The 23,095-nt window shown below is 37.6% G+C and overlaps 1 protein-coding gene across 10 annotated transcripts in view; it reads left to right on the top strand.

Moving 5' to 3' along the window:
- Positions 1–23,095, top strand: part of UGT8 (UDP glycosyltransferase 8) — a 53,693-nt gene that overhangs the window by 11,097 nt on the left and 19,501 nt on the right. Inside the window, exons 1-3 of one of the 10 annotated variants that reach the window (XM_042466524.1) lie at positions 3,465–3,719; positions 3,813–4,073; positions 19,233–20,056. In XM_042466524.1, the coding sequence (XP_042322458.1) occupies positions 3,902–4,073; positions 19,233–20,056 (996 nt within the window). In that variant the 5' untranslated portion in view covers positions 3,465–3,719; positions 3,813–3,901. Of the gene's footprint in view, positions 1–1,454; positions 1,472–3,464; positions 3,720–3,758; positions 4,074–4,345; positions 4,460–11,016; positions 11,566–11,766; positions 11,829–12,565; positions 12,587–14,920; positions 14,938–19,232; positions 20,057–23,095 lie in introns of those variants that run through there. The other 9 variants (XM_042466526.1, XM_042466525.1, XM_042466523.1 and 6 more) reach the window with 9 other exon arrangements.

The following is a 23,095-nucleotide window of genomic DNA, read 5'->3' as shown; positions in this document are numbered from 1 at the left end:
CTTTTTTTAAAATTGATTTCTTGTTACCAAATAATGTTTTTCACAATTGCAAAGGTGTACAGATAAAACTGGTTTAGGGTGTATTTCACCATATTTGGGACTCCATTGTCTTTAGATGTATTGCTGTTTGTATTATAATCCATTGAGATAGAAGATTTCAAGATAGCTTGGTATAGTGTTTTAGGACACTAGTGCAATTCTACAGTAATCTGTTTCAATTTAACAGACTTGCATATTGAAGTAGATCTTTGTTGATAAAAATATTTACTGCAGGGCCAAGATTTGGAGCAGTTTGCCCTTTAAAAGTTAAGGAAATGTGCTAATGATTTCAAAGATAAATGAAAAGCAGTTTTAAAAAATGTTCTTAAACAAAAATAAACAGAAGGAAGACTGGCATGAAACTTAAATTTAAATGTTGTTGTTGTGTGCCTTCAAGTGTTTCCAATTTATGGCGACCCTAAGGTGAATTTACCATGGTGTTTTCTTAGTAACATTCCTGCTGAGATTTGTGATTGACTTCCCCTGAGGCTGAGAGCATGTAACTTGCCCAAGATCACCTAGAGGGTTTTGTGGCTGAGCGTGGAATCAAACGTTGGTCTCCAGAGTTGTAGTCCAACACTCAAACCACTATGCTATGCTTGCCCTTAAATTTAAATACAGTACACAGTTGCATGTGAAACTCATTGGCTGACTTTTGATCCAGTCATTCACTCATTGTATAGTAAATTACATTGCAGAACTATGGTATCAATAAAATAGGATATACGTCTATATATATCATTCTGATATGGCTGGAGAAAGGATGTGATTATATACATTGTTATGAAAATTGGTGAAGTACTGTATTGATTCAAGAGTCAGAAGTTAATAATAGTAAATAAAGTGTACAAACCTTTATTTTTAGCAAGCATTTCATTTCCATTCTTATGTAGGTATTATACTTGTATTTTGCACCACACTAGCCAATCAAGAAATAAGTGTGATAGAATAATGTTTGATTCATTATGCAAAGCAGAATGATTTTGATAGATCAGTAATTTTAATGTGAGACCAACATTAATCTGGATTTTTATGGGACAGTTATTAAGTAAATAAAACTTGTAACCAGTGTAAATGCATATAAAGCAGAAGTAACTTGAAGATTGTGTTTCAGTTCAGATTGTGATTTTAAGATCATAAGCAACTAAATTACCAATACTCAGTATGGGGAAGAATAGCCATGGCTTTAATGCAGCAAAAAGCAGTGATTTAGATGGCATGACAAGAGAGTGGTACGATTAGGAAGCCTCCCAAGGTTTTGAATGGATGATTGTATGCAGGATTGCATCAGGCACCCCTTGATAGTTGTACTGTAGTAGCTTTTGACGCTTCTTCATTTGGCAATGATTGTGAAATAGTACACAGGGGACAAAAGGTGTGGTTATGGAATTACAGCAGGTGCATTTTTGCTTAGGGATGGTGCAGATGAAAAGTAAGTAAGTACAGTACCCATTCACTAAGCCTGGCTGAGCTAACTGGAAATAAAGGCAGGAAAACAGGCAATAAGGTTTAGCTTGTCCATTTAAAATTATATAGTACCCGCTCTAAGAACTCTTCTTGCTTTTATTTTAAAAGTGTTATCAACAAAGGTATTTGGGTTTTCAAATGTGACCATCATAGCAAATTAGCATTATGATACTTAAGCAGTTGTATTTCCAATCAACATCCTTACAATTCCTGGCCTAGAATTTCCCTTTTTGCAGTACTCTGATGCTAACTGATATGTTGGTGGAATGTCAGAAACTTTCTCTCATCCCTATCCATCAGGGACAAGGTAATATGTAAACCAGAGGTTGACGATACTACTGTTTTGGACTGCAACTCCCAGAATGCCCCAGCAAGTGCAGGCAGAGATTGTCTTAGCTCCTATCATACTGCCTTCTGCAGGTTGAAGTAAGAAAATGGCAAATCATTCAGAGAACTGATGATGATTCCCCCTTTACTAGCTTCTTGTACAACCCACACTGTATCTGTTTTATAATTTATAGAATGTCTTAAGGGCCAGTTGCAGAAGAGAACACACTATTGTACCTTTGGTAGTTATGCAAAATAATGTAGATTTTTTTTTATTTTTTACAAAATGCACTTGATACAATTGCCTCTTTATACAACTGTTAAATCAAGGAAAGAGAATCTGTGCCAATGCAGAGATACTGGATTGCAGCATCTCTTGTTTTGCACCATTGGCTATGCTGCCCAGAATTCATGGAGTTGTAATCTAACATCTGGATGGTCACATATTCCCTATCTCTGCATTAAAGGGGAAAAAACAAACAAACTTGCCTCTCTGTATTTGTATCCTGTCACCCCATCTAAGAAATTTCTAAGCATGGAAGGAAACAACACTTAGGATGCAAAATACTTTATTTTAGTGATTATCAATTTGCTACATATTCTTAGAGGGTGAAACACACCATCTAGTCCTGATGTATTTTAGACACCTGCTCTAAGCATGGCAGCAGGGACGTAGCCAAGGGGGGGTGTCTGGGGGTCCGGACCCCCCTTCCATTAGAGAAATGAATGGTATGTGCTGCTGCACCACCGCACTCAAGCCCCATTATAATGGTGGCACTTAGTCTGGACCCCCCCTCCACTTCCTAAAATCCTAGCTACGTCCCTGATGGCAGGGGAGTGAGTTTTTTCAATGCAGTAGCCTTACTGCAGAGTAAACATGCATGGGACTGCACAGTCATTACAGGTTAAGTATAGCAAGGAATTAAAAACAGAACAAATTTATTCTTTCTGGTTTAATACATTGAGATCAGAGAGGTCCTATATATATATATATGTGTGTGTGTGTGTGTGTGTGTGTGTATATATATATATATATATATGCTTTTGGACTACTGTACATATTCCTGCAGCCTCAGTATAGCCAATGCTGAGAAATAGTGCAAGTCACAGTCCAAGTGGAACTAGTGGGTCTGCATGATTCCCCTATTTTAGATCCCAGACATCAGCAACAATCAGCTGAACCAAGCTTAAACCTAGTTTTAAGGCAAAAGTTTGTGGGTTTGTTTGTTTTTTTTTTTTTGGCATAGTTCTTCTCCAGAAGATATTTTGTCTTTTAAAAAAGCCTCTGGTAGTTTAAAAATATGAACTATTTCATCAGTATTTTCTATTTGTTTGTATTGCATGGAAACACTCTGAAGAATTGCTGCTTGCATGCTATATTTTTAAAGACTAGAACAGACGTTAACTACAAGGCAGTTTTCCTCCCTCTGTTTATGCTCATTACAAATAATCAGTAGAAATGCCCATTATAGCAACTGCTTTCAGTTAGCAGTAAAATGTTACTGAAAAATTAACTATTTATTAGCTCCTCTTAATAATTTGAGATATCTCTCCTCCAGCCCTCTAGAGGGAAGCAGAACATGCATGGCTTTATCTGCTTTACTACTTTTAATGTGATGCTATGCCTCATTTTTAGTCCACTCTAAGTAGAGCTTTGCAATGGGTAAGGCCCTAGATAGGCCTTGATCTGCCTATGTATGTCTTTGCTCCTCTGGAGTCTTCAGCATAAGCTGCTAATTTCTGGATGTACATTTGCTGATAGGTTGAATATTAGATGGTTCCTGTGCTTCCTTCTTCTCTACCAAATATTTTCTCAGAGGGATTTAGGGTTAGGAATCTCTTCCTCTGGGCCATGATGGGTTGCAGTGCACTGCAGGCCTCAGCAGGTAAAAGATGGTTTTGTTCGTATACTGGATTTTGCCCCTTCCTTCGCCAAATAATGTGTGCCTTACTCTTAATGAATGCCTATGCTTATTTAGGAGAGGTGGCTGAAATATGTTGAAGGAAGCAGTAAATGCTCTCTCTCTATGTTGGGTCAGATTGATTTTCATGCAAACCATATGCAGCCATGCAACAACTTATTGGTCACATCAGGGTGCTGGTTCCCCTCTGCTATGAGACTATTGGTTGTGACCAATTATATAGATCCAGAGTGACAAGATGCCATAACTGCAAAGGAGGACAAGGCACCGCAAAGTGTAGGACGTTCAGGAAGAACGGAGAGCATTGCAAAATAAAAGGTAAAAAACCCCCAAACCACCCATTAATTCACACGTCTTAGTTATGCTCAAAATGGAGGACATTTTGGAATCCCTCCTGAAATGTATACCATGTACAGATCTTTTGACTTTAAGGTCCAAAACACACTCCAGACATAATCCAGACTATAACTACCCTGGCTCAATGCTGAGGAATTCTGTGAACTGTAGTTTTGTGAGACATTTAGCCTTCTCTGTCAGAGAGCTCTAGTGCCACAATAAACTATAGTTCCCAGAATTCTCTAGCACCGAGCGAGGGCAGTTAAAGCAGCCACAAACTGGATTATTTTTGCAATGTGTTTTGGACCTGTCTCCCAGAAGCCACATTGAAGATTAAGCCGCTTGATTTCAATGGCATACAGTCCCTGGTACTGTTGATCTTGCAAGCTGTTATAATTTTAACCATGATTATCTTACTCTTAATCACAGACTTCCAGAGTAGCTTGCACAAGGCCAATGAGAAAAGCTGTAATGAAAATTAAACTCGGTTTAAATGGGTGATGTTGGGCCTCAGAGGTAGGCAGTGGCAAACCTCTGAACAAATCCTGCCAAGAAAACTCCAGGATAGGTTTGCCTTAGGGTCACCATAAATCGGAAATGACTTGAAGGCACACAATAACAACAAAATGGGTGCATTTTTTCTTTACTACTCAGGTTTTAATGACTTGTGAGAGACAGAGGGGCCTGTCTGATGAAGCATGAGTAGCCATTGTGAGAGGAGGCCTTTCTTGTTTCTGTGACCTTTGCCAATGTAATTTTCATTGACCCTGTATTTGAAAATGTAACTCTACCCCAAAAGTATGCTTGCAATATATTTCACATGTTAGTTGTCAGTCAAGCAAAGTATATTTGATTTCTTCCTTAATATAATAAAAGACTATCAGGAATAAAATGGAGAATTTGAGATGTATCATGATCATTTCCCTGTCAGTATTCACATTTTCCCCTTTGTACTCTAGTCAGATCAGGCTCTATTAGCCTGGTCCAAACCTTTTGAAGTGAGTTGGATTGTATCCAAATGGAATTTAACCAGAAGCTATTAAACATAACTTGATATTTCCAGTTGCATTTATTACTAGTTCTTTAGGTCATTAGGCTTCGATGCTGAAAACAATATTTTTAATGGGAAAAGGGGAGTAAATTAATGTGGGATATTCTATATGTTCCTTGCTCAAATTCTTTAGCCTTCAATTAAAAAAACAACCCAAATAAATCAGTGGCACTAATTGAGTAGAGTCTGCTGAATTAAAGCTTTCATAAAATGCATGGTACTTATATCTGTGTTTTCTCCTTATTGTTAAGACCCTCTGCTTTATGATGCCCTCATCCTTCCAGTTTATAACTAGTTTAATATAATTATTATTGGCTTTTAAGCTGAGTTGTGCGAGTCTTTTTGTATTCAGTTATTCATTCTTGTTTTATTGAGAATGCAACTTAATTGAGAATTTTAGTGTAATAGATTACATAGCTTAACATGTAAATATTTGAAGAAGCATGTTATTCTACATGATTATCTAAAAGGCCTCCTGATAGCTGAAACTGCATTACTTACGATAACTATTCATCCTAATCATATAAGGGTGACCTACAGTGTCATTCACTAATTTGTCATTGACTCAGAGTCAGACTGAACATGGATAAAAGAGATTGGCTTGCAGTTCCCTTTTTATTCCAGTCCTAGGCTTGTGTTTCACAAAGAACTTGCAGAAATTGTAATTGTGTGATATGACTTACACCATTTGTGGAAATGCCACCTAAATGCTAATGTTGTAGCTTCTCTTCTTTAGTTTATAGATCACTGTGGGCATCATATAGTAGTAACATTTATTATTTCCACTGTGTTTTAATGCTGAATCAGACCACTCGTCCATCTAGCACATGGTTGTCTATAATTTAGCATAATTCAGGCTTACAAAATCTCTTTTCTCTCTGTCTCTTTTTCTTAAACAAGACTCCCAAGAATAATAAGAAAACTCCAGTGCAGAAGAAAGATAGGAATATTTTGTTTTGGATAACAGAGTCAGGCAGAATTACCGTAATTGTCCTACAAACATCCACTTTTGATTACTATAAGCTGCTTTTATTTCAGAATTTTTTGGTAAAACAGCTTGGATTAAAAACAAAATCCTTAACTATTGAACAGAAATCTGTTTTCTGTACTCAGTCAGTGTACACCAGTAATGTACACAGACTGGAAGGGCTTTTTAAGCCTTTTGTCAGTAGTGTTTTCTATGCTTATCTGCTTATGGAGGAAATTGAACCTTGGGCCCTTTGTGTGTAAATTACATGTTGTGCTACTGATTTAAGACCAACAGTAATGAGATTGCACACAATAAACAATGCAAGAGTCTTTCTGTAGCACACATTGTAAAGTGCAATTTAGTCTTCTAGTGTTGCAAATGTATTTTTATGTCACAAATACCATATATACTCAATTATATGTCAACCTCATTTATAAGTCAAGGGCAGGTTTTGGCACCAAAATTATGGTTTTTGCTATGACCCGTGGATAAGTCTATAGTAAAATTTAGGGGCATATAACACAGGATCTAAAGGATGAAGTAAAGGAAAACAATGCCAAAGAATCTAGAAAATTCCAGCAGGCACAACTGTTTCTGCTCAGGATGAGAGAATATAGGCAAATGACAAATGATGCTCTTGTCTTTCATTAGGAAATTGTTCCTTTTAAAAAAAAGAAGGATTAAATTACAGTCCTTACTAGATAGGTCAACTCTGTTTTTTTGGGTCAGTTTTTGGACTAAAATTTCTAGACTTATACATGAATATATATATAGTAAATATTTTGAAATCTATTGAATGTGAAAGAATCGCAAAAATATTTCCAAAAAGATACTTTAGTATATTTTTTATGTGGCTAGGAACTGTATGAAAACAGTTGATAAATCTTGATAAAAATTCTATGCATTTCAGTCTGTTACAACAGGACATATTCACAGCCATATAGGGACCAGAGTGTTCTACAAATGGAAATAAAAGCCCTATTGAAATTACCATTTAATACATGGAAAGGGGGTTTGGAATCTAGTGTCCTCATCCTGGCTTCCATCTGTACAGTTGGATTGTTTATGGTAAAAGCTGTACATTCTAGGGCTGCATGTGCACTGCACAATAATCCAGTTTCACATCACTTTAACTGTCATGGCTCAGTGCTGTGGATTTCTGGTAATTGTAGTTTGTTGTGGTACCAGAGGTCTCTGGCAGAGGGTGCAAAATGACTCACAAAACTACAGCTCCCAGAATTCCATAGCATTGATTCATGGGAGTTGAAGTGGTGTGAAACTGGATTATTTCTGTAGTGCAGATGCATCCTAGGTTTTAGAGAATATAAAACAAATATGTGTAAGAAGGGAGGGATGGAATCACCAGGTAAAATCCAAGTCTTTTCATGTGTTCACTTTTATTTTGAATAATTCTATATAAACATATCTTTCTTTATAACTGTCCCATCTCTGACCTTTCTGTGTTGATCCAAAACAGAAACCTGTGTAGCAACTTTGGATGAGCTTCCAAAGTTCATTTCTGCTTGAAAACAAAGAATGTGGGTTAAATGGGACTCATGGGAGGGAGGTAATTGATCTGGTGCCCACCGGATGCATTGGACTATTATATTTAACATTTATTGTTGTAATCTAAAACATTTGGAGGCCATCAGATTGCTAATAGAAACCTTGGTCTCCTGGGACATAAAGGGAAGTGATAGTCTGATGTGGTTAATGTATGTTATGTTTTTAACATAAGATGCATTGTGAAGTCGGAGGCTTTCATGGCTGACATCCATAGTTTTTTGTGGGTTTTTTTGGGATATTTGGCCATGTTCTAGAAGAGTTTATTCCTGACATTTCACCAGCATTTCTGGCAGGCATCATCAGAGAATGTTGGCCTAGAAGACAGATACACACACACACACACACACACATACACACTCTGTGTGATCCTGGGTCTGGAGGAATTCCATGTTAAACTGCATTGTTCTGTTGTTGATGGCAGGGGCCCAGGGCATAAAATACTGTTTGATAACACTGAAATTCTGGGCCATGCCAGCAACTACCAGGTTAGAATGCAGAGGGAAGCCACTTAAATCCACAAACACTTGGGCAACTTCAACAGGAAAGAAGAAACCCTGAAAGTAAACAAAGTTTGGCTACCAGTCCTGAAGAACAACAAAATGAGGACTCAGCAAATGCAAATAAGAAACCACCCAGAGTCAGGGGCTTTCTCAGCAGATAATGATCACCGATTAGCAGACACTAATCCTTTTTGCATAAACTCCCACCCTGGGGCCCTGCCATCAACAACAGAACAATGCACAGATTAACATGGAATTCCTCCTGACCCAGGGCCACACAGAACCAAACCCCAGCGGATACCAAGGTTTGGTTTTGGGGATTTATATATTTTAAAAATATTTTCAAGCCATGGATGCTTGAAACCTTGGCTAGGGGGGTGGGGGGATCCATGGATATAGAGTGCTGATTGTACTTTTAGTAATGTAAGTTAGTGGTTGTCAGCATATTGGCCTACCTGTTTTATATATCTTGAGGCAGCAGCAGTATGTGTGCGGGCGTGCACACGCACACACACACATGCAAACATACATAAAGAGAGGAATGAATACACACACACACACACACACACAGAGTATACTATACACACACACAGGATACACCCACACCCACACACACAGAGTATACAGTACAGTGGGCCCTTGGTATCTGCTGGTGTTTGGTTCCAGAATCCCCCCATGGATAACAAAATCTGTGGATGCTCAAGTCCCGTTAAATACAATGGCACAGTAAAATGTTGCCACTTATATAAAAGGAATCATAGAATCATAGAGTTGGAAGAGACCGCAAGGGCCATCCAGTCCAACACCCTGCCATGCAGGAAATTCAGATCAAAGCATCCCCGACAGATGGCTATCCAGCCTCCGTTTGAAGACCTCCAAGGAGGGAGACTCCACTACACTCCGAGGGAGTTTGTTCCACTGTCGAACAGCCCTTACTGTCAGGAAGTTCTTCCTAATGTTGAGGTGGAATCTCTTTTCCTGCAGCTTGCATCCATTGCTCCGGGTCCTAGTCTCAGGAGCGGCAGAAAACAAGCTTGCTCCCTCCTCAATATGACATCCCTTCAAATATTTAAACAGGGCTATCATATCACCTCTTAACCTTCTCTTCTCCAGGCTAAACATCCCCAGCTCCCTGAGTCGTTCCTCATAGGGCAAGGTTTCCAGACCTTTCACCATTTTAGTCGCCCTCTGGACATGGTCCAGTTTCTCAATGTCCTTTTTGAATTGTGGCGCCCAGAACTGGACACAATATTCCAGGTGGGGCTTGACCAGAGCAGAATACAGTGGCACTATTAGTTCTATTGATGCAGCCTAAAATCGCATTGGCCTTGTTAGCTGCCGCATCGCACTGTTGACTCATGTTCAACTTGTGGCCTACTTGGACTCCTATATCCCTTTCACATGTTGTCTCCTTAAGCCAGGTGTCCCCCATCCTATATCTGTGCATTTCATTTTTCCTCCCTAAGTGCAGTACCTTACATTTCTCCCTGAAGTTCATTTTGTTAGCTGTGGCCCAGCTTTCTAGTCTATTCAGGTCATTTTGAATTTTGATCCTGTCCTCTGGAGTATTAGCTATTCCTCCTAATTTGGTGTCATCTGCAAATTTGATAAAATCAAAGTTTGCTCTTTGGAATTTATACTTTGTTTTGAATGTTTTCAAGCCGTGAATGCTTGAATCTGTGGATAAAAAAAATCCATGGATAAGGAGGGCCGAGTGTATGTGTGTACACACGCACTTGTGTGTGTGTATACACACACACACACACACACACACACACAGATCTTTATCACACTAGCGTGTTCCCGTGGGCAAACGGGAGTTAAATGCGATTTAAATTAAATTCAAATTTAAGCTAAACTTGCAAATTTGGGGAGTTTATCACACCAAATTGTTTCCAAAATGAAATAATGCGCAGTTAAACCGCAGTTAAAGCTGAGAAAACCAAAAGCCTTTTACTTTCGAGATGTTCTGCAAGTAAAAAGCTGCCGGTTTTCTCCACTTTAACTGCAGTTTAACTTTGTGTTATTTCATGTTAACTGCGACGTCGTGTGATAAACTTCAGGCATTTCTGGGTTTTCTAAATTGCATTTAACTCCCATTTGCCTGCAGGATCTCGCTAGTGTAATCTCTCTCTCTCTCTCTCTTTACACACACACACACACACAGTATAATATATATACACACACACAGAGGAGTGAATATATGTATGTATACACACACACACACACTATATATATGTGTGTGTGTATATATAGTATATATATATATCTACACATTATACAGTATGTATATAAATATACACACAGATACAGCATACAGTATGTGTGTGTACAGTGTGTGTGTGTGTGTATATATATATATATATACACACACACAGAGTATACAGTATGTGTGTGTACAATATATATATATATATATACACACACACACACACACACAGCTATATATGTGTGTGTGTTTGTGTGTGTGTATATATATATATACATACACACACAGCGTATACAGTATGTGTGTGTACAATATATATATATATATATATATACACACACACACACACAGTATACAGTGTACTCTCCTCCTATACACAAACACACACATACACAGCTACAGTGTGTAGCTATATATGTATATATACATATATATATTTCTCTGCATGAGAATTTGAAGTTCTTCCTGAGATCATAAAGGCCTTCAAGCATCATGCGTGACATAGTTGGTTAACTGCCTTCCTTTTCCTCTGACCTAATTGCATAACTGAACCCTATTGGCTGGAACTGTTTAAGAAATGGGATTCCTGATTTCAAACCACCATGTTCTAACTGAAATTCCAACACACACATATATGCAAGGGGGGCTAGTCAGCTGAGTGAAAGGAGTCCATAGTTTAGCTAAGTGTCAGGCCAAACAGGTGTCTTTCTGGAGAAATATTCTTAATTTAGAAATCTGAAGGAACATTTTTTTAAAAAAGAGGGGGAATTATAGTAATGAGTCTCCCTGCCTCTCTTATAAGACAGTTGTTTCTGCAGCACAGGTTTTAGGCCTTTGAAGGCAGTGCAGAGTCATTAGGCCCTGAGATGACTTACAGCTAATTAGGATGTGAATATAGGTTTCTAGAGGTGAAAGTCATATTAATTAAGCAGACACCCGTGTGGAGATTTCTGCCCTGCCTTGCTATCTTCTATGGTGTAACAACTAGTAACTTAAAACTCCTGGTAACATGATGAAAGAGACCTGAGGCTGTAAAGTTTACTGAGCTGATGGCACTGAAGTGCTCCTAATTGATTTTTAAAAGTCTCTTTAGCCATGGCTTGTCTTCTTATGGAAGAGACTTAAAACTGCCCAGGAAAGAGAGGTGTGAATTAAACCAAGACATGAGAAGATATGAGGTAATATAGCCCCCCCCCCACCCTCTGTTTTTGTATTTGGTTATGAGAGCTAGCGTGCTATAATTTGTTTGAGGGTTGTTGGACTATGACTCTGGGGATCAGGGTTCAATTTCCAGCTCAATTATAAAAAACCCACTGGATGACAAGTCACACCCTCTCAGCCTCAGAGGTTGGCAATGGCAAACCCCTTCTGAAGAAACCTGCCAAGAAACCACTATAATAAGTTCACCTTGTGGTTGTCATAACTTGGAAATGACTTGAAGGTACATGACAACAACACAGAGAGAGTAAAGTGTATAGGAAGTCAGGAGCTCTACCAAGAGGCCTGTCCCTTCACATTCATTTACCTTACCTTTTGATTTAAGAGATCTACAAATGATACTTAGATGGTATTTAACACCAGTAAAATTAGCAAATATATATATAGATTGTCACAACGCATGTTGGAAATGCAAGCAGCAAAAGAAACATTATACCATCTTTGGTGGTATAATGTGATAAAGCAAGAAAATTTTGGGAACACATACATGGGGTGATCCAGAAGATGTTTAAATCTAAAATTACCCTCAGAGCAGAGCTCTTTCTACTGGAATTGTTTGATGATAATAATAATAATAATAAAAAACTTTGAAAGGATTTTATTATACATGATCACTTCAGCAAGAATCCTTTATCCAGAGTTATTCTCCAGTCACACACTCTCAGCCTCAGAGGTTGGCAATAGCAAACCCCCTCTGAAGAAACCTGCCAAGAAACCACCATGAAAGGTTTGTCTTAGGGTCACCATAAGTCAAAAATGACTTGGAGGCACACAACAAACAACAATATTGAGTTATGTTTGAAAAAATTTAATGTCATTTTTACATTTTCCAATTTGATTAATCTTTCTATTGCAAATCAGAACAGCTTATTTATTTATTTAATTTATATCTCACCTTTCTGCCAACACAGGATCCAAGGCAGCGTATGTTTTAAAAGCACAAGTGTACTTCAGGCACAAAATACTCCAAAGAGAGAGATGGTAAATGATATGCTCAGTTTGTCAACCTTGGTTTTCATGAGAATTGCATTTATGGATTTTTTTTAAAACAGATTTATGAATGTAAAATTCCAGCAGCTTTTCCACTTTTATGTGAATGTAGAATTATAAAATGTTAATCCATATAAAAACAAGATAATCTTAAAAGTAAAATGCAGCATAGTGAGCTATCCATTGCTCTCTCCCTGCGTGTCCTTAATTTCCCCCTCTTTCCAAGCAGTTTTTTTTTACCCCAAACATTCAGTGTTCTCAGGTAAACTCTGGCTGCTGGAAATGACATTGCCTAGGAGGCAGTTGCTTTGGAGAAGGGACTATGGAGAAGTTGAATTAGGAGGAGGGATTCTGCATGTATCTTGTTCCTTTAGACTAGTGTTGTAGTGAAAAAGCTGGTTGCATTGTAAATCTGAGCACCTTTTGTTGATTGATATGATCAATGCATGATATTGTGAACGGTGCCTTCAACTAATGTAGAGTGATTATGACAGGAAGAATGTGTTTTTAAGATTTATGATTGTAGGGTTTAAACTATAAATTCAGTAGAAATCAAAGATATAGCTGTGTTAGTCTGTAGAATCAGTTTGTAGAAAGATCTTGTAATACCTTTGAAACTAACTGAAAGAAAGAATTTGGCAGCATGAGCTTTCATAGACTAAAGTTTACTTCTTCAGATGCATTTGGTTGTGTGGATGCCAGGGACAGACATATATATGCCATTGGTATGTGAGAATGTCAGTCCTTTGTGTATGGAAATGAAGTGGCAAGTCCAGTTTGGCACTGGAAAGCTCATGCTGCCATCTTCTTTCTTTCAGTTAGTCTCAAAGGTGCTACAAGATCTCTCTACATTCAAATTTAGTCTGCTTCTTTGATACTGAAATGGGCGATTGTCACACTAGCCCCTTTTGCGCTGCAATCCTGCATGCCAAAATAAAATGGCAAAATGCCAATTTTCGAGCATGCACTTCTTCCATTTGTGTGACTGGGGCTGCTTCCCACATCACACTCCTTTGCCGTGCTCTCCTTTGACCCCTCCCTGCCTCCCTTGTACCTCACCCAGCATTCCTTTAGGGTTTTTTTTGGGGGGGGGTTTAAAACTGTTTTTGCATAATTATGGAGCTCTGAAGCCCCGGTTTAAGGTTTGTAAAAACATTTGTCAAACTTTCGAGCTTTAAGAGCTCTGAAATTGCACAAAAACTGGAAAAAAATAAATAAGAAAGCGAAGAGGAGGGAAAGGGAGAGGAGGGGACAGTGACACCACATGACTGCCAGTTGCATAGATGCCCAAGGAATGGCTTTTTGCACCTGTGGCATTGTGCAATTGGCAGTTCCGTCATGGGTTTCCCTGTGAATGAAAAAGGATGGGGCAGGGATGGGGAGGAAGTGACATCATATGATCAACATTGCTGATGCTACTTCCTTCCCAGGGGAATAGTGTGTGATGATCTCCATGGTTCCTCATGCTATATCTGTGGAAGTACTGTCTGTCTCTGTCTCTGTGCATGTGACTTGCCCAAGCTCACCCAATGGGTTTCTTGGCGAAGCTGGGAATCGAACACTGGTCTTCAAGGTCTAACACTCAACCCACTATGCTATGCTGGCTCTTGGGTTATGAATTGCATCCTAAAAATATCTGCATGACAGAGCTGACTCCATATCTCTTCCTCTGCCCTCAACAGTAGTCATAAAATTTAGGAGTTTGTAATAAAAAGAAATATTTGCACAGGTTTCTCTACTTCGTGTGTTTACCATAGATGAATGTTGAGCTGAGAGTGTTTTAAAAACAACTTACCTGCAGAGTTTATATGGAAAATACCTTTAAATGGTTGTAGATGCCAGGATCATTGTTGTATAAACAAAGTCAACGTTCATGGCAGAATGCCAAGTAGATCCATTCAGGGATGTGCCTGTTCAAATTAGCCCACTTGTTGCTGATGTACGTGTTGGATGTGTGAGCTGGTCTTTTACTTCACCCTCAGTTCTATTTTCCCTGCTTTTGGATGGAGGTGTTCTGGTTAGCAGTTGTACAGGTCCATTATCCATTTGCTTTACTGTTTATTACATTTTTTTAAAAAATCTATTTATTTTCTATTTATTTTCCAAACCTGTATTTATATCTCAGTCTTCGTTGTAAAAGGATTTACAGAGTGACTTTAAATTAACATCACATAAAATAAAATTAAGTTTTAGCAAAAGCAGCAGTTGTTGAAACCACTTGAAGCCCAAAAACAGTAAGATAAAATAAGTACCCTTGTAATGAAAAATACTTTTTACCAAATAAGTAAGTGAAAAGACACCTGGTAAATGTTGAGGAATCCTCTCGGTGGACCCAGTCTAAGGTAGGAGCAGGACCCAACAAATGGCCTTTAAGATCTTAGAGTCTTAGCACATTTAAATCAGATTAAAGAAAGAAAGAAGGCATATCTCACGTTTACTTATTGTTTTTGAGGAGATATGTCTCCTTTTTCTCTTGTGGATTTCATTGGATGCCCCCCCCCCCCCCCCCCTTTTTCTCCGCAGGTGGTATTGAGCAAGATGTTGCCTATATATGGATATTTCTCTGCCTTTTATTTTGTAAAACTGTACAGTTTATCAGTGAATCCGTTATTAATAGCCAAAATATCTACATTCTTTGTTGGACAGCAGATAAACAATATCTACAGTACTTGGATGCAATCACCACCAAAAAAACGAGAATAGCCATATTGACACAGAATAGTCTAAGGACTTTGTAATTTATCTTAGGTTGCCTTGGGACAAAAAGTGCATTTTCCATCTGTTTACAAGAGAGCATTGCAGAATGTTGCCATTGCGTTTCTGTATCTCTAATAATACCAAAACTTAAAACCAAAATGTGCTATAATAACTTCATCAATTACAACTTCACTGAATACATATAACATTTATATTCCAGATATCAGAAGTTTCTTACATATGTTTACAGAATGGTTGCAGCCTCCAAGGTCTCAGCAAAACCATTTTTAATCTCTAAACTTCTCTTGTGACCTCTATTTGGTTCATTTAACATTTTCAAGGTTAACAACCCTTCCCTGCAAAGGTGGCAGTTCTTTCTTTTATGTGAGCTGTTAAAATGATGTTAAAATTTAACTACTTGATATTTACATTATTTAATTTTTCTTTCCACACCCCATAATGCAAACTGCTTTGAAATGTTACCTACTGTAAGAATGTGTTTAGGATTATACTGCTGAGGTTTGCATCTGTAGCCATGGATTCTGCATCCACGGATTCAAGCACCCATGGATTTTGCTATCCATTTTGCTATCCATGGGGAATCAGCAAAACAAATCACACATTCAGATTAATGAAAAACATTGCCCAGATAATTGGCCCATACTAGATATCCATTATCAAATAGAAAAATCTGTAAAAACAACTTAAATGCAGTTGATACTTCAGATTTAGAGAGATGTATCCAAAAACAACTTAGATGCAGTTCATACTTCAGATTTGGCAAAACAGATATAAAACACACAGCAGAAATAATCCAGTTTGAGACCGCTTTAACTGCCATGGCTCAAGGAATTCTGAGGACTGTAGTTTTCTGAGACTTTAAGCCTTCTCTGTCAGAGAGCTTTGGTGCCACAATAAACTACAGTTCCCAGGATTCCCTAGCAATAGCAGTAGCATTTACATATCTATGCTGCTTAATACTGAACTCAGCACTCTCTGTTAGTGTAAGACAATTTGTAAACTAATTGCCCCCAACAAGCTGGGTGCTCATTTTACATACCTACGGAAAGATGGAAAGCTGAGTCAACCTTGGAGCCCCTGGGATTGAACTCACACCCTTGCAGTACTGGCATTTAGCCACTGCACTACCAGGGCTCCTTATCTTCACTTACTGTATATACTGTACTTGACTATAAGTTGACCTCATGTATAAGTCAAGGGCAGATTTTGAGGGCAAAATTATGGATTTTGATATGACACATGGATAGGTTGAGGGTAAAACCTAGGGACATGTAACAAAGGATGAAAAGGGTGAAGTAAAGGAAAATAGTGCCAAAGAACCTATAAAATTCTATTTTAGCTCACGCTAAAGGCTGGATGGAAGAAAGAGTAGAGGGAGGTAAGTGCTTGCAGGACAGATTGTGCTCTTGCCTTTCACCAGGGGATAGATTCCTTTTTTATAAGAGTTAAGGTATAGTATTTACATTGACCCATGGATGTGTCACATAGGTTTTTGGGGTCACTTTTTGACTAAAATTTCTAGACTCATACATGAATATATATGATATATTAACTGAACCAGGGCACTTAAAGTGATTATGTCTGCAGTGTGTTTGGGACCTAAGTCTCACTGAGTACAGTGGAAATTCCTTCTAACTAAACAGTCATAGGATTGTCCTCCTGGAACATATTCATCAATATATTATTTCAATATAGATTATTTGAATTTTCTTTTAATGTTTTCTTGCTAATGTACTGTACTATTTTATTGAGCCTACAGTGTGAAATGATTTTACAAATATTAAGGTAGCGTTTGTGTGGGGTGGTGAGATTAGTTTATTTTGACCTGAACTGGTCAGCACCACTTATTCAAGAATTTCATTGAATAAATCCAGTACTGTATAGCTAGTAGTAGTACATAGAATGTATAATGTAATATAGGGGACCCCTGCTGCTTTGTTACAGCAACTGGCAAACAAAAATGGTTCAGCTTTGTACTTATGAAATAAAGAAAACAAACCATCTGATATATAGATGCGTGCCAGTTAAAGGTTAAAAGCAATAATGGTTTTGAATGTTATAAAGTCCCCAACCCATTCTGACAGATGGCAAATCAGTCTGCAGCTTGTGAACCACTGGTTGGGAATTGGCTGATGTAGGAGCAAGAGGAAATAAGAGAGGTATCATTGTAGTGTTCTTTCTCAGAAAGTTCCATTTTAGCTTCAAAGTTGCCTGAAGTCCATGATCTGGGATCTTTGTGGTACAGCATTACATTCAGTTTAATTAATTAATTCCTTGATCATTCAATTAATATGTATGCTCCCCCCCCCATCCTTTTCTTTTCTTGAATTGTGGGGACATGAGGTGATTTCTTGTCTTTTCCATTCTTTGGAGTTATTTTGAATCAAAGGAATACTGTGAGGTACTGACTAATTAAAGATATAAAGGAGATATTCTAACGTGATCGCAAAACGTATTGTCTGTTTTGTCCCATTCATAGTAAAAGTTTACAGCTCTGTAAGTCTAGTTACATTTTCTTCAGAATTGTGTCTGTATCGAGTTAATAAAAAGTGTTAGCTTAAAAGTTTTAATTTGTATATTAATTAATTAACACTTTGTTGATTGATCTAGTGAAATTTTAACTGGGTTGTATTTTAATGGATAAAGTTTGAGTGTTAAGGGGAACACTTGTTTATTATCGGGGGCTACTTGTGTCTGCTTTTTGTAACATAGGCATTTCTATATTTAAACAATAGGCTTTTCTCTGAATAAGCCATTGTAAGAAACATGCATTGAGAAATTTGGGGAATAATGTTTATCCAGTAAGTTTTCACATACTGTACATTAATACCTTTCGTATAGGATGAAACAGAAAAATATGGCATACCTCAAGGCAAATTCTTTTACTTCTGTAGTTACTAATTCTGTTAACTGAGAGCCCGTACAGACAGGCCAAAATAAAGCTGCTTTGGGTCACTTTTGAGGTATGCTGTTTAAATAATGCATGCGTCCTAAGAGGCCGGAAGCCACGCCAAAGCCACACTCCAGTCCTAAGGACTGGACCACAGCTTTGGCACAGCTTCTGGCCTCTTAAGATGTGTGTGTAATTTAAACAGCATACCTCCAAAGTGACTCAAAGCAGCTTTATTTTGGCCTGTCTGTACAGGGCCTGAGTAAATCAAGGTCATTTGCAGTCCATGTTAGCTGAGCTATAGACTATTGGACATGTTGTCACAAGGGAATGCTTAATTGAAATGCCCATAATAGTATTGGTACACTAAACACTTACATAAACTTTATAAAAACAGAGGAACATTTAATTTGTGGAGTCAGAAATACAATGCCTAAGCTGGAACTGATGTGTAATCTTTGAATTGTTCCATTCATTAACGTGAAGAAAATAATGGAAATGGGTATTGGGTTCTGTTTTGCTGAGACTTAGCAGGCAGATTATTGCCTCACATTATCACCCTTTCTTAGCCTTTACCATGTCAAACAAGCAGCCAAAATGCTGTCCCTTCATTGTTTATTTGGATGTAGGGGACAAATGCTTTTTATTTTAAATGAATCTGTAATGTATCAGATAGCAGCAGCTCTTGAATTTGCTATGGAAGTGTATCTACACCAATTAATCAGATCCTGTTGGTCCCAGAACTTTGCACCATCACTTGTCCACACAAAAAGTTACTGATGATGCCAGTTGACTGGGGAGAAAGGCAAAAGAAGAGAAGAATGACACTAAATTCAGATGTATAATTAGCTAAGTGGGTATTTGTTTCTGAGAGTGCCACTAAAAACACTAAAGACAACATCTTGATAAGAGTTTAAAATGTTTGATTCTTTGCATTATTATTGGGTAGCATTTTTTTTTAAAAAAAACCTGTTCTCTGAAAAACATTTTGGTTGTGTTGAAATAATTATTGTTTGCTTGTCATTTCAGCTATGAAGTCTTACATTCCATTTTTCATTCTTCTGTGGAGTGCTTTTGGAATTTCAAGGGCTGCCAAAATTGTTATTGTGCCGCCAATTATGTTTGAAAGCCATCTGTACATTTTCAAGACCTTGGCCTCAGCCTTGCATGAACAAGGCCATCAGACAGTTTTTCTCCTGTCTGAGGGTAGAGAGATCCCTCCATCTAATCACTACAGACTGCAACGTTACCCAGGGATCTTTAATACTTCCACTTCAGATGAGTTTCTTCAATCCAAAATGAGGAGTATCTTTTCTGGGAGACTAACAGCCCTGGAACTGTTTGACATTCTGGACCACTATTCCAAGAACTGTGATATGATTGTGGGCAATAAGAAACTCCTACATGCCCTGAAGCAAGAAAAATTTGACTTGCTGCTTGTAGATCCTAATGAGATGTGTGGATTTGTGATTGCTCATCTTTTAGGAATTAAGTATGCTGTGTTTTCCACTGGTCTCTGGTATCCAGCAGAAGTAGGTGCTCCAGCACCATTATCATATGTTCCAGAATTTAATTCACTTCTCACAGATCATATGAACTTGCTAGAGAGGCTTAAAAACACTATTGTTTACCTGGTTTCAAGATTTGGAGTCAGCTTTTTGGTTCTACCAAAATATGAAAGGATAATGCAGAAGTACAATGTACAGCCAGCAAAATCCATGTATGAATTGGTTCATGACTCCAGCCTCTGGATGCTGTGTACTGATGTAGCACTAGAGTTTCCAAGACCTACACTACCGAATGTTGTTTATGTGGGCGGAATTCTTACCAAACCAGCCAGTCCTCTACCAGAAGTAAGGTTTGCTGAATTTTGATTTTATGTTTGGTTTTATATTATTTTTATATGCAAATATTTTTGTAATCTTACTGGTATAATTTTGTAGTATTATTTTCAATGTTACATTACTGCTGCATATCGTTATGTGGTTATGTTCTCTTGTTCACTGGACCAGAGATATGCTTCACTTGTTACAAATGAATGAATCTGAATCTAGCAGGGAAGCTTATAACTAGATAAAATTATTAATTAAGAGGTTGAAATATGATGCACTGTACTTTATATTCTGTCCACAAATAATTAACATTTCTTTGGCCTGTTACAGACTGCCAAAATAAAGCTGCTTCGGGTCTCTTTGGAGGTATGCTGTTTAAATGATGCATGCATCCTAAGAATCCGGAAGCTGCACCAAAGCTGCACTCCAGTGCTTAGGAATGGAGTGTGGCTTTGGCGCGACCTCCGGGCTCTTAGGACCCATGCATCATTTAAATAGCATACTTCCAAAGAGACCCGAAGCAGCTTTATTTTGGCAGTCTGTAACAGGCCTTTAATTCATTTATTAGAGTTGAATCTGAAGAAAAGTATTTGTTATTTTCTGGTAAAAAGACAGCATAGTGTAGTAGTTTGAGTGTTGGAATATGACATTGGAGATGCGGATTCAAATCCCTGCTCAGCCATAGAAACCCGCTGGATGACCTTGGGCAAGTCACATTCTCTCAGCCTCAGAGGAAGGCAAAGATAAACCCCTTCTGAACAATTCTTGCCAAAAAAGCTGTAAATTGGAAACGATTTAAAGACACACAGCAGCAACAACAATAACAACATTTTTTGGTATTCCAAGGTGTAATTCAAGCAATGCCATGGCACAAGTTCATATTTTCTAACAGCATGGATGAGTACAGCCACATTAAACTGTCATGAGAAGTGTTTGGCACCTAAGAGTTTTACTTCATTGTGAGTTTTTGTAGGTTATAATCCGCTTCCTTAGCGATTTGGAGTACAATGTACTTGAGATTTGAATATTGTGCACTATTCTCCCGAGGAACTCAATTATAATCTATAAAAGCTCACGCTAAAATAGATACTTTAGTCTTAAAAATGCCACATACTCCTATTTTCCTTGCTGAAACAGACTAATGTATCTACTTCTGAAAATAAGACCGTCATAGTTCTTGTGTTTGTATGGCAAGCATACAGAAAATTGGATTTGATTACTATTCACAGAACTCTTATTGGTATTTCACTGATTTTTCCTCCTTCAGTCCTGTACCCCCTGCAGAGCTGTTTGGGAAGTCTGGAAGATCTTTTGAAGCAATGTAATACATTGGGCAGGTGAAAATCACTTCTAGTTGAAACCTCCACTAAATCTCAGTCCCAAGATTTTTTAGATCGCATACATGTAGAGAATGTAGAAATTTCATCCCATTCTAATACTTTTTTTCCAGTTTTCTTTTGGGTAAAGATGTATCATTAAACAATGTAAAGTTTTATTTTAATCTTAATCTTAAGTGTGTATATGTCTTTGTGTGTGTATATGAAAGAAACCCAAAGAGCTAAATACAAAATTATACTTTTGTCACTGATTAACCAGAACACCTTCCATATACTCAGAATACAGAATATTATTTTTACACCACTTATAAACGAGCATTGAAAGAACAGGGGAAAATATCCCTTTTCTATCCAGTTTAATAATATGAATGTGTTGGATAACCCATTGTGGTTACAAGATCCCTTATATGAAGCACAGGTTATGTTTCAGATTATTGCCTGAATTATTTACTGGTGATTTACTTTTTAGCAAATTAAATGCAGAGTCTTCTGTTGGTATTCAAAAGATTTGAAGACCCAAACAGGTATGTGTAAAATGTGAGTTCTTTTGGAAACAAAGCCTCAAATTCTATGCTGATATACAGTGTTTAAATTATCACACTTAAATGTCTTGAGGAATATTATATTGAGTAAGCATCTTGAATACTTTAGGAATGTGGATATCTATATTTATCATACATACTTGATTTTTTAAAATAAATATTTAGATATCGCCAGTGATACAACTTCAAGTCATGTTATTAAGCAAGGGAGATAGATATTACTATACCAACAAATATAATTGATTATTACATTCAATTCTTTAAATAACTTCTTAGATGATTTTTCCTAAACCTCATTGTGTTTGTTACACACCTATCTAGCATTTTCTAAGCGAGAAACCAGCTGAGATTAACATGTGCTGTATCTTGCTGGTGTATATAGTATATAGTGCATCCATATCAAAGCTCTGTTTTAATGTCACAGGTCCAAGTTCAGATAATAACTGTAGCTGTCTGTATGGGTGACTTTAGCTTTCTAGTCCATGCCCCCCACTGGTTTACAGTTTTTGTGCTTCTTTGTTTTTACTAAAGTTTCTGGCATTCTTAAAAGTGATACAGAATGGAAGTTGTTGCAAGGATCTTAATTACATCATCATCAGACTTTTTAGCTGTGACTGCTGGAAATGCTTTTAAAAGTGTATGGAAGTAGCATTACAGTCAGAAGACGCAAACTGAAATATTTTCTTAATTGTTTTTAGATTTGCAACAGGGAGTTACACATCTATAAAGTCTGTATCAGTGGAAGTCTTCTCCCTGCCTATATTCAGTCCATGTCTGGTTCCATCATTATTGCTTTTAAAATAGGATGAAATCCATCCTTTTGTTTGCTTTTTTTAAATGTGCATGTTTGTGTGCATAGTTTAACTGTACACAGTTTCTGAAAGCACCTCCTCCCTCAGGTTAAGGGATATTTAAGCAGTGTTTTCCATTGGGTTGAAACGATATGTGTCTTCATCAGATTCCAGAGTGCATATTGTATTCATCCTATGGCTGGTCTGAGAAATATAGCCTAAGAAGTGTCAGTCCTCTGACTGCAGCATCCCTAGATGAAATAGTAATCATGGCTGAATTAGCTCAGATATTTATAATGCTAGTTCATGGTAGTTCAACCTTGCAATGACATTGGTTTTTATCATATTCACGCTTTTCCCTATCAGATGCATGAGTTCCTCTCCTGTCTT

The sequence above is a fragment of the Sceloporus undulatus genome, chromosome 5 (assembly GCF_019175285.1).
Source record: "Sceloporus undulatus isolate JIND9_A2432 ecotype Alabama chromosome 5, SceUnd_v1.1, whole genome shotgun sequence".
Taxonomy (NCBI): Eukaryota; Metazoa; Chordata; class Lepidosauria; order Squamata; family Phrynosomatidae; genus Sceloporus; species Sceloporus undulatus.
The sequence above is the reverse complement of the archived record's forward strand: the minus strand, read 5'-3'. Positions and strand labels throughout refer to the sequence as shown.